The sequence below is a fragment of the Diorhabda carinulata genome, chromosome 9, assembly GCF_026250575.1.
Source record: "Diorhabda carinulata isolate Delta chromosome 9, icDioCari1.1, whole genome shotgun sequence".
NCBI lineage: Eukaryota > Metazoa > Arthropoda > Insecta > Coleoptera > Chrysomelidae > Diorhabda > Diorhabda carinulata.
The window spans coordinates 17826594-17839928 of record NC_079468.1 but is presented as its reverse complement, the minus strand read 5'-3'; the positions used below and the strand labels follow the sequence as shown (position 1 = coordinate 17839928).

General features: G+C 31.9%; 1 protein-coding gene across 1 annotated transcript in view; it reads left to right on the top strand.

Moving 5' to 3' along the window:
- Positions 1 to 13335, top strand: part of LOC130897965 (hemocytin) — a 75389-nt gene that overhangs the window by 60791 nt on the left and 1263 nt on the right. The window contains exons 57-64 of the mRNA XM_057806961.1: positions 809 to 985; positions 1046 to 1366; positions 1419 to 1559; positions 2051 to 2343; positions 3633 to 3779; positions 5593 to 5712; positions 8373 to 8637; positions 11331 to 11468. Of these exons, the coding sequence (XP_057662944.1) occupies positions 809 to 985; positions 1046 to 1366; positions 1419 to 1559; positions 2051 to 2343; positions 3633 to 3779; positions 5593 to 5712; positions 8373 to 8637; positions 11331 to 11468 (1602 nt within the window). The remainder of the gene's footprint in view (positions 1 to 808; positions 986 to 1045; positions 1367 to 1418; positions 1560 to 2050; positions 2344 to 3632; positions 3780 to 5592; positions 5713 to 8372; positions 8638 to 11330; positions 11469 to 13335) is intronic.

The window sequence follows — 13335 nt, the reverse complement described above, 5'->3', positions numbered from 1 at the left end:
TATGAAAAAAAATATCTCTAAGATTGAACAACGTTTTTCATGCTTATGACTTAATTTCAAATGAATTAAGAAAGCCGTTTAGAAAGTAAGGAACGTTTCGAGATAAAAAGAAAAAACAAGAAAAAATGGATTGGTTGCATCTAGAATCGTGACTGAAATTCTACTTTTTGACATAATCGAGAAACAAATTGAGAAACTTATTGTAGATGCAGACAAGCTTTGAAAACCTACGCAGAACCTCGTCATCGTCAAATCCCTGTGCTGCTAGCCAGTTCTTAATTCTTGAACATAGATAAAAATCTCTAGGTACCATATCAAGACTACAATGTGGATGAGAATAAAAGTAATTCAATAAATTAAGGACTATTGAGTGCGTTTTCCATCTGACGTCAATCATTGTAGAACGAAAATTTTCACGTTAACCCTCATCGGTGTGTGTTTCGGACTATTTTACCGAGATATTGAAAAAATTGGCATTACCGCTCAGAGTTAGTTTATTGTGGCACCATCAGTCTTAAGCACAGTTTGTCTATCCCACAAGCTATAACTTTCTTGGTGACTTGGTTTTTTGGAACTTGTGTGCGCACACTCCATGTAATTGTACCTCGCAGCTGACGTGTCTCACTCACGGTTGATCCCAAGCTACGATTTGATCCACTAATTATTCACCACGTTTTACTCCTATCCGTTTCACTTTATGTTGGTCTGTAAGCATAAGACTCGAACCTTCCTCAATTTTCAAATTGCTCCCGTACAAGTATCCATGCTAAATATTATATTTCATTTATGAATGTAAATTTTCTTCCAGCTCCTCAACCAACCTTTGCCCCGGTATGTGAACCACCGCAAGCTTTGGTGTGTGGTACAGACCAGATTACAAAACTGGAAACAAAGGCAAATGGCTGTCAAAGTTATATTTGTGAATGTAAACCCAAGGAAGAATGTGACGATGTTGATCTCACTACACCAGCTGTTCTAGAACCAGGTAAATAACTTTTAATTCTCTATAAAAAATTTTGGAATAATTTCTTATTTAATTTTTTAGGTTATGTGAGAGTAATTGATACAAATAGTAGTTGCTGTCCGATTATCAATTTGCTATGCCAAAAAGAAAGGTGTCCCGATCCTGTTCCATGTCCAGAATTCTATTCCCTCAAAGTAAACCAAGAAAAAGATAAATGTTGTCCGACATATTCTTGTGAAGCTCCCAAACAGTGTATTGTTACGACTGAATATGCTGCCGCCGTAGATGGTGGAGAACGCCCCTTGTCTGATTTAGAAAAACAGAAGTCTCTTAAGAATGTTGATGAAATTTGGCAAGACGGTCCTTGTAGAGAATGTACATGTATTTACAACAAGGGTAACGGTGAGTTTTCATGAAAATATTCAATCACTGTACTTCCATAGATACTTTTCAGATGCCTACATTTCAAGTTGTGAAAAAATGGTATGTCCACTCATGGAACAGAGTTCAGACTTTGAGGATTATGAGCTGGTTGCAGTAAATCATTATCAAGAATGCTGCCCTACTTATACAAGGGTTGCTTGCAAATATGACGGTAACATAACAATCAATATTTTTAAGTGATATTCTGAATTAATGATTAAAATTTGGAAATTAATAAGTAGAACAAGGAGGGTAATTCCATTGTTCGTTGGGTTTGCTAGGTCTTGTTGGTAATTGTTCATCAATGTCAAATCCAAATGCTTTTATCAAATCAATATTTCACGTTAAATCTATTTTAATAGTACATAATTAAATTTTGCACACCACCAATTCATTTTATTGCAGATATCTGATTTCATTAGAGCCCAGTTTAGTCCATTCTACCACTGGACTTATTATATACCATGATAATTATTTAAAAACAATGAAAAAAACATTTTTAATAAGTCTCTTTTCACTGTTTGTTATCATTGCTCTAGCAGTTTATATCTAAAACATAAATCCTCATAACATTTTCATCAGGTAATTCTGGAGTTTTCTTATAATATATTAATTAGGGCCAAGCTGTTCCAGTATTATATAACAATGATCTCAACTTCACAGGTAAAATTCAGAAGATAGGAGAATCTCGGGTTAAGGATGATGATGTTTGTACAACTTTGATGTGTATAAATTCAACCAGTGGCTACGCTCAAAAGCAAACTTCGATTAAACATTGCACCAAGAAATGTGATGTAGGTTTTGAGTATGTTGAACCAACTCCAGAATCTAAAAAATGCTGTGGATCTTGCAAACCGATTGCTTGCGTTGTCGATGGAAAGATATATGAAATTGGACAAGAATGGACCTCAGAAGATTACTGTACAAGTAATGTTTGTACTGATGTAGAAGGATCGGTAAGTTGGAGCAATTTAAGATAGTACAATGTAGATTTATTTACTGAAACTTATTGGACTTCCTGTATTCAAATAAACACTACAAGATTTTCTTGTAAATATATAGAACTAGTTCTGCAATATGAAGATTCTTCGGTTATAAATTGCATAAAAATGATTGATCAGAATATAATGTAATGCTCAAGAAGATAAATTAACTTATGGGAAGAGGAAGACAAATATTGTTGACATGAGTTTGGAGTTTCCTATGAAGAACTATTAAAATTAACAATTTGTTTTGTTGATTGTTTCTTGATTATTTCTATTTTTAAAGTGTTCTATTATCTCACTACATACTCAAAATGAACGCCATCTTGTTCCATCAATAGATCGACTTTTCGTCTGATGGTCGAAAAGATAATTTCGTTCTGAGCAATCCATGTATTGCATTTTGAATTTTTAAAATTCTTCAAAAGTAAAAAAATCTAAAACGTTTCATCTCGGAATCAGTTAATTGAATTTTGAAAATTGGTTTATGACTATTTACTAGACGTTACTCTATCAAAATTGTACCTGAAAACATAATTGACAGATCCAAAAACTTAATTTCTAAAATTATGTCATTTCAAAAACTTTTTACTGGACATAGATAATTTTCGAGTACCTAATATCTTTAGGAAAAAATCATTAGTCATTTATAGAACATCTAAAATTGTTACTCACTTTATCAGTTATTTTATGAACGAACTTATAAATAATTTCCAGGAATTTCCATTGATACTTCGATGCAATAATGTTTACTGAAAAGTTTCAAGTTAAATGGTTTTAGAGATACCGTCCCTTAATTCGCTATTCGGTACAAAAGAAATCATATAGATAATTCTACACCACTTCAAGATTATAATTCTTTGTGGATGTTGGTGCTAAATATGAATGTAATACTTTCTAATGTAATACTTTCGGTTCCAATAAAATATTCATTAATCGCTAGTAGTGCGTGATAGTATGAAATTTGTCACAATCAATGAAATGGTAAATGTACAAAAGTTAAAATCGCTATCACAAATCTGTGATACAAAAAATTCCATTAAACAACTTCATATCCGATGCTTTACATATGTGATTTAGTAATTATATAATTCTAGTATCAAGAATATTTTTTGCGCTGCAGTTTATATGAAGATGTACAAAATCCGCATGCCCTATTTTCCTTGTGTAGAAATAATTTTCTGAGAACCACATTTCAATAAGACTTAGTTTTTCAGACAATCAATGTTCTACATCATTTTTATCATTTACTTCACTTTCAGGTACAAGTGAAATCTATCATTACGTCTTGTCCCGAGATACCAGAAGAAACATATAATAATTTCGTTGTTGAAATAAAACCCGTCGAGGGTGAATGCTGCGAAAAACAAATTTTGAAATCTTGTAAAATCAATAATAATGTAGTAGAGGTAAGCATGTTAACTAAAATTTTATGTATACATGTACATGATCAGTTTGGTAAAAAAATTATATTAGAAGTGATAATCGAATCAAATTAAATTTTATACTATTTTTTAAAAACTTTTTTCATCAATTTATGTCTTGGTTGTAAATGGTCGGTTTGCTTTACATTGAAAGAGTCCTCTCACTTCCATCCGTGTTTTGCTTTCCAGTAACCACAAACAGAAGGAACCTATAGTTTATCCAAGCATCCAAACGTCTATGTAGTGCACAAAGCATTTGATGTTGTATTCGACACTTCAAAGTGCTCTCTTGATTGGTTTTATCAGATAATTGGCTCTTTCTATTTTTTTGTATTGTCTGCCATACTGTTGTTTCCTGGGGGCTCTGCTTGGATATATGTGGTGGAGAATCAGTTATCACTCTTAGTATTTTTTATTCTGTTCATTAATGAAATTATGTTTTACTTTACAAAAATGTAAATAGAAATTAGACGTCTCTTGCTATTACATAACATTCCATACCATATTTTTTATGCAAAAAGCAAGCACAAGAAGGTAAACCCTATTACACTCGGTTAGTTCGAGTAGTACCTGCCGTCTGGAGATGCCTGTGGTTATTCATCTTGAACTTGTGTAGGTTGTAGTGTTTCGGAAAGACGTGTTTTGGTAGCTGATTCCACAGGCTTGCACTTCTTCAAAGGAAGGTGTCTCGATAAAATATCATTCTGGGAGTCTGCAGACGAGCTCGCTGTTCATACTGCTCAAGGTGGAATTATGTTGGGCAGTACGCTTAGGCTAGAGACCTTTCTTCTATGCTCCAAGCTATCTAATTTTCTGGTAAGCTCTGGATCGCCTATAAGTTGAATTATTCTGTTCTGTCTTGAGTCGAGAATCCTCAAGATATTCTTGGGAGCCGAGCTCCAAATGTGCGAGCTAAACTCCAAAGATGGACGAATCTGGGCTTTGTAGAAAATTAGAAGTTGTTGCGGGCTAATTCGACCACATGAGTATGTCAGGACATATTTGCTCTCAACTTCAACACCCAACAACGGAAATTTGCGGTGACGACCAAATCCTGAGCTCCAATGCCAGCCTTCTTTGTAAAAATGACAGTCTGGGTCTTTCATGTATAAAACTCAATCAAATTGCTTTCATCCCACTCCAGAATGTTTTCAGAATCGGTATTGAAGGTAGTGATCTGTACCTGCCTAGGGATTTGGATGTTAGTCGAGATTATTAGGGCGGCTGATTTAAACGATGGCACTAGTGTGCTATCGTCGGCAAAAATTCGGGTCGGGTTTGCAGTTTTGTTCAGTAGATCGTTGATGTACAATAGAAAGAGAATAGGTAATAAGATGCATCCATAAGGAGCACCAGCGTAGAGCTCAACTCTTTCTCATATGTTTCTACCGACAGGAAACTGAATGGGACGGTATTTGAGAAAGATACTAAACCAGTCGATAAGTGAGGACGATAAATCGTTCGAGCTCAATTTATTTAGAAGATCGGCTTGTCAAACCCTGTCAAGAGCCTTCGATATGTCCAGTACGATGCTAATCAACTAGTATATTTTTCCCATTTTGAACTTGTTTTGTTTAGTATCTTTGCTTACACTACTTTAACTCAGTAACCAGGAAGATTCCAAAGTATTTGTCAAAGGAAAAGGACAAACTAACTATTTCGATACCGCATAAAGTTAAACATGACAACCAAGGAATTTTTTTGTTATAATAATTTTGTTTGAAGTAACCTTAAATTTGCTAGTAATTTCGATTTTTCTTTTGAGCATAAAATTTCCAAAATAAAAATGCATTTTCAGATCGGGGAAACATGGCAGTCACCCACAGATAAATGCAAAACGTTCACATGTTATGACAAGGGCAACAACGAACTGGTAATCAAAGAAACGATGCATACGTGTAAAACTGATTGTGAGAAGGTAAATAAGGCAAAAATATATTTCTGTATCAAAAATTCCACCTCATAACTTTAGTCAACTAACCAAGAAACCAAACATTGGATCAATCGGATATAAAAAATGGATAATAACTCTAACTAATAATAATTCATCCCATCGTGATGTACGATTCTAATTGTTTGTTTTAGACATGATTGATGTTAATCATAATATCCGATATCTGGTTCATGTATTTCATGAATCACTAAATCGTATTCATTTAGTCATCAGACAATATTTTCTGAGTAAAATCTCCAAAACCTCCTCCTACAATATGAGTCAACTTGGTATAATAATAATAATGCACTAAGTTTTTCGTTCATATCAAGCATTGAGCGTTAATTGTTTTATCTAAATTTCAAAATTAGCCGTCGTTCTAAAGGATAAAATAAAGAAGATATATTTTTTCTCAAAAACAACTTTCAAATTTTCTTGTTGTAAATCTGGAGGAAGACCTTGTGCATTATTGATCAATAAAAGCGTGTAAAATCCATTTAAATGTCTTTCGGAATGTTTTCGTGTTTAGTCCTTCGGATGCACGTGAATTTATGAAATATTGCCGTACAAAAAAAATTTTTGTTACTTATTATCCACTAGATCATTTATGAGCTTTAACTAAATATTTTCTTCAAGGCAATTTTTGAAAACAACTTGAACTCGTCAGGATTCAATCGACAAATGCATTTAGTCATCAGACAACATTTTTTGAGTAAAATCTCCAAAGCCTTCTCCTACAATATGAGTCAACTTGGTATAATAATAATGCACTAATGGAAGTTTTTCATTTCCACTTCTGACGAAATTGCTTTATATTGCTTTCATTGAGTGTTGATTGTTATATTTAAATGTCGAAATTATCTGTCGCTCTAAAGGATAAAGTAAGGAAGATATATTTTTTTGCTATAAAACAACTTCCAAATTTTTTTGTTGAAAATCTGGAGGATGACCTTGTACATTATTGATTAACAAAAGCGTGTAAAATCCATTTAAATGTCTTTTGACATTTGGAACATGGAACTATTCATTAAACGCCACGGAGGTATCCTATGCTTTCTTATTAACTGTCCAATGAAAAGGAATGTTTTTCGTATTTAGTCCTTTGGATGTACGTAAATTTATGGATTCGAGAGTCGCAAAAGTAGCCTGAAATATTGCCATACAAAAAAATATTTGTTACTTCTTATCCACTAGGTCAGCTTCAACTAAATATATTCTTCAAGGCAATTTTTGAGAGCAACTTGAACCCATCAAGATTCAATTGACCAATGCACTTTTTTTTATTTGTAACTAATGTATCTGTATAAATCTTTCGCACCACTGGAAAAACTCGAAGGTGACTGATTTTGAGGTGTTTGATAATTCTTTGAAGCCTATTTGTAATAACATAAATATCAATTGTACTATCTTTTGAATTGGATTTAAAATCCAAGCTATTACTGGCTTTTCATTGTAACATTATATTACATGACATTATATATGAAGTACTGCTTATACTACTGCTACAAATTCCATATGCTATACTTTTCTTAACGGAATCTTGACGTATTGAAAACATTTAGCAGCATCCGTCACTCTTTCACTATTGAGTAAATGATTCAAGCATTTTGTATTTATTCATTTATCCAGAATCTGAGAACCTGTGAATCTAACAGGGAATAAAATTCTAAAAGATACATTTCTTGTTGGTAAACCAAAATATATTGACATTGCAGATAAATTAATATGAAACAGCTTGTCAGTTTGCGCAATTGTAAATATTGTCCAGGAGGAATAAGCGCATGACTATTGAAAACTTTTCCACCTCAATTTTTGTATGCGATTCTCTTAAAATTGCCTCACTAATGATATAAATGCATGTTGCCATGGGTCAACCCCGAAATTGTTTAAACAATTGCAAGGATTTGTTATTTTTCAACCGAACAAATTATATTATATTATTTATCGAAATGCAAATAAAAAAGGTTCTATGATTTTTCACGATAAAGTTAATGTTTTTATAGATATGAGTTTTTAAAGGTTTTAAAAATCTCGAATTTGGGTATTCTTTAACCATCAAAAATACGAATATAAAAAAAAAGCGATTTATATTTGCGAACGCTTGAAATTAACAATAAAAAAAACAAGTATAAACAATCGAATTTTTTTAAATCTCTAGTAGGAATGTTAGTAACAATTGTATTTTATTTTTCTTCAATAAATTTTCATAGGTCAAAAGTATCCGAATTTGAGATTTTTCGATCTTTTAAAAATTCATATCTCTAAAAATATTAACAATTCCTTGCAATTATTTAAACAATTTCGGTTTAAACAATATGGCACGAAGTTACCCCATGGCAACATGCATTTATATCATCAATGGGGTAATTTGAAGAGGATCGTTCAAAAAAATTGAGGTGGAATAGTTTTCAGTACTCATGCGCCGATTCCTCCTGGACTAAAAATCTTACGCCTCCTCATCACGTAATTCAGACAACCAATTCTTTAATTCTTTTCGAATCAAAATGAACGTAATAATTTCCGTTTAAAATTTAGATTATAAACTTCAAGAAATGCCACATACATAAAAAAATAATACGTTCTGATGAAAAAATTACATTATAGCATTTGAAAAAAGTCTAAATTTATCAAATGAAAAAATTTAGGGTTGGGAATATCAAGACTCCGAAACCGAGTGCTGCGGTAAATGCATTCAAGCATCATGTGTTCTTGAAGGAGAAGTGAAAGAGGAAGGTGAAACATGGAAATCACCAGACAACTGCACAACGTTCAGTTGCGAAAAAATAGGTGATCAATTCAGTATCGTCACCAATCAAGAAACTTGTCCACCCATCGACCCATCTTGTGATCCAAAATATATAATCAGCAATGGTTGCTGTCAATTCTGTAATGTTACCACCGAATCTCAAGGTGAGCTCTATATTTTTTATTTCTGCAGGTTTCTTATTTGGTTTAGAGAAATAATATTTGTGCTTCTACAAGTAGTTCCTATCAATAACTCGATTTTATTTAATTTTATTACATGAATAAGTCACAGACGCCATCAACCGCTCATAAATTCATCAATGCTCTAGGTTCCTTACTTCGCTCTCTATATGTTGCTGTAATACAAAAGAATTACAAAACCTACATTCTATCTGCATCACAATTATTGGATCTCAAAAATAAGAGCAGTTGTACAAATCACAGCAAATAAACGCGAGATCTCTAGCCGTTATAAGATACGCTGGAATGGAATAAATTTAATATCTGAACTGGAAACGTAATTCGCACCCCTATTACAATAGTACCATAAACTCATAAATGCTAATTTTACATGAAAGCCGAAACAAAAACGATTGTAAATGAAATGTTTTCTGGTTCAGTTAATTTGGTACTTTCGCCTAGAAAATTCGGTGCACACAGTTTGGAGATAACTTCACTGATTATTGATTTAAAATGTAATGTAAAACCTACAGAACTTTAATGATACGGCACTACTGTTGATTTTAATTTTATTTAGTCTTGTAGAGTTATAATTTAGGGCGGATAAAACGAAATATAACTTTATTTGTATTTCAGTTTAATCTAAAAAATAACACAAAAATATCCTCAAAAACTCATTCACAAAAGTTATATTTAAACTTACGTAAATCTCAGTTTAATGTAATGAAGGACAACATCGATAAAACAAAATAATATTGAGCAACATGAAACCAAGATTTCAAATAAAAATCTAGCATAGTCTGATAGATACGACCTGGGAACCACACTAGCTTTAAATAAAGATAATTAGTCTTTCTTTTTGTTTGCGTCAATATTTGGTTTAGTCGTGTAACACGGGATGAGAACCAAATTAATCATTTTTTCTTCATATTTTTCTTATAACCAACTCTTCACTCTCGCAGGAGGTTTTTAACTGAAAAAAAAGGGTTTTTCCTTCTCGTATTTCACGACTTTAATGTTTGAAGATATATAAGTTGTTGCCGATCTGCGTCTGACGATTCTTAATATTATGAAAATCATTGTGGGTTATGGCACTACAGTTTTGATTTTTGTAACATCTATCGACGAAATGATATGACATACTGGCTTACGACAGTGTTCATTGTGCATATAGTCACCAGTAACCATATATGTAATTCTTCTATACGGACAGTTTCTATAAAGGGAAGCTATTCCGACTAAGGAAGACAGAATGGTAACGATTTCTCTATCCTCCGAGGTTCCAGCTCGGTTCTGCGCATTCTCAAGCATGCGCAGTATAAATAAAGTGTCTCCAACGAGAGAAAAAATGAATATTGTCGTAGTGACGTTTTTTTCCATACCAACTGTCCATATAGAATAATTACATATATGCGAGTAACTCATTGTAATAGTGACACTTGAAACTTCATGCGTACCAATGAAATAGGTGTGCGATATATATTAGGGATGGGCAAATTTTTTCAGTTTTATTTATCAATTAAGAAAAAAAGCATTCAAATATTGTTAATAGAATGAAGTTTTTAGTAATGTCAGAAAATAATCATTTAAACAGCGGTTAGTAATCTGAATTTTATTCAAACCAGTAATCATCTGGTATAGACATCAAAAAAGTGGAATACATAAAAGTATAAAATATTATGAAGATCTTGAAAAAAAAATCGAATTTGATACTCAACAATAAATATCGACTATCGATACTTCAAGATAAAAAAATCGACGATATTTATCGATTATTTTTTGGAAAAATATCGATAGTTTAATATATCAATAGGTAATTATTTAGAGTTGGGGCTCCACCCCAAAAATTTTGTCGCGCATATAGGGATGTTTTTTAGTGCTCCGAAAGTACTTCAAGGATGGGGGAGACACATATTTTCCGTCATAACAATCAATATCTAATGCATATTAAATGTCAATAATTATATATATATACGCAATAGCACATGTAGTTAGGTTATGTTATATTAAGTTAGGTTGGGTTAAGTTAGGATAGGTTAGGTTAGATAAGCTTAGGTTAAATTAGGTTAGGTTAATCGTTGGAATCTCATCGTGAAAGATTTATGTATTTCTTCCATTTAATATTATAGATATCAAGGACGTGACAGATAATCATACTTATGATTTCGTGTATCATATTAAATGTAATTGTTAATTATTTTGTAATTGTTGTTAATTCATATAATAAATAAAATAAATTTTTATTGATGTATAAAGAAATCATGAAACAGTAAACTGAAATTATGTTGAAAATGATGAAAAAATATTACCCCCACCTTAACATAACTTATTTAATCCCCTAAAGGATCTGAACTGCAGAAAAAAATTTTTGGAGTAAGTTTTGGGTGGAGCCCCACTTCTAAATATATACCTTACAATATTTTATGCCCTTCCCTAATATATATTCCTGTTTATTTGTGTGTCCATGATTTGATTTTTGATTTACAGGTTTGTTTCCGAAGTATGTGAAATTTTCAATTACATTAATTTGCCTAAAAGGTATGATTTTGTTAAGATTGGTGCAGTGGGATCAAATTTACACAGTTTGTATAAATGTCTGGATTTAATTTACAATTTATGTGATTTAGAAATATGACATTGACAATGACATTGGTTTTAGTTCGATCTTATTATTTCAGTGAAATGTCTAGCGGTAGAGAAACCAGAGAAACAAACGGTTGGAATTTTGAAAGAATCAGATTGTACGAACAAACATCCTATCAAGAACTTTACGGAATGCGTAGGCAGTTGTGGTTCGGAAACCACCTTTAATTCCAGTAAGTACTATTGCCATTTCAACTTAAATTTCATCTATATCAATATATCACTAGACATGGATAATTATCTAAGTGAATTAATAGATAACCTCCTAAGTGAATATCAAAATAAAATTTGTTCTATCCGTAATTGTCAAAATTCAAATTCTAATGTACAAGAAACAAATAATTATCAACTCAACTCAAAATTATTTATAGTAACATTGAATTTTATCAATTATCATTATCATTTTTGCTCCAATTATCTTTTTAGTTGATAATTAAATTTATGGTGGGCTTCAAATGGATTATAAACATATAAAAACTGTTTCTTGTACATGTAATAAACGGAAATGTGTTAAATTTCAGTTTAGGATATTTCCTGTTCGTTAAATGTTTATACTTATTTTTTGTTGTTTTAAATACGTTAGTTATTATTTTTTTGAAATAAATAATACAGTTATCTTTTTTTCAGTAGCTGCATCTAAATCCAAATTTGATAGTTGGTTAACCCAACCAGCCTTACTAATATTCAGTTTCATTTTGAGTTATGAAATGATTTTTAGCAAAATTTATAATACTGTTTTATAAATTTCAATTTAACTGTGATGAACCATTTTAGTTGACATTTATTTTTTTGTTTGTTTATGAAAATCTAAGTTTTTACAATTGAGGAATAGAACTCCTTATAAAAAACTTTTTGTCTTCAAGTAATCATCAATGTGGATTTATAAACTCTTACATTCACACCCTCGTTGACGTTATTCGTTTTCGTATTTATACATTTCATTCGCATGGTAAAAGAAAAATCTCGTCTCGGTTTCATTTATTTCAAATGTCAACATTTCTTAGATTTGTTAATGTTAGTTCTACCCAGGTTATTTTTGTACTTTTTCTTGAAAATGTTGTTTGATGGGCAAGAAAACTTAGTAAAACCACAGCTAGCTGCATTCACCGGAATTTTGTGCGTCAATGCTTTGGTAAAATTAAAAAGTACCATGTATTGACTTACCACTTTGTTTTTCACGTTGCATAAATATTCCAATTTTGTATAATTTCCAAGAGCAATCCAACAATGTCTTCCGGTCTCTCTCCTCACATTCTCTACTTTGAGAAAACAACATCAAGATACGCCACATCAGGAAAATAAACAGAAAATGGTTAAATTTGGTTATTGTTGCAGCACATGCGTGTTCTTATGACCTGCATATTTGTTTTCATTGGCTAGGCGCTGGGGCGCTAGCGACCAAAATTTAAATTGTCCATACCCAGCGCAAACTTTAACGGAAGCGCGGGCGTTTTTGTTTATAATTAACACTTCGTAATTGTTAATTATAAGTAAGCTAAGATAAAATGTTATTTATTTATTATATTTTTCAAATCTTTGGAAGCCATATTAGTGAGTTACTTCCATTTACCTTTCACAATTTCTTTAAGCCGCTACTGAAATTTTGTGTACATATTGGGTAGGTTTATGTATCAAACAACATCTATTTTTCATCCCCCTAAATGTTAAGGATAGACCACCCCCAAATATTTTTTATTTTTCAGTTAAAGCATACAACCATAAATTTTGACTCCCCTTCGATCAACCCCAATTTTTTGTTAATTATGAACTTTAATTTTTTCGGCGATGTTTATCGGCGATCAACCCCTATTTTTCCATAGCGATTTTTAAATTTTTTTATGTAATCTACAGATCCGCAATAGGATTACAAGATGGCAATCGAATATAATAACTGTGCAACTCTCATGTTAATTTTACTCTCATTAAATTTACCAATAACTGACAAGACATTTTTTACTTTCGTGTAAATAAACATTAGTTGTGAGCTCCTGCTAACAACGGCCATTATCGTACCTGTACATATTTTACTTGACATTTTTT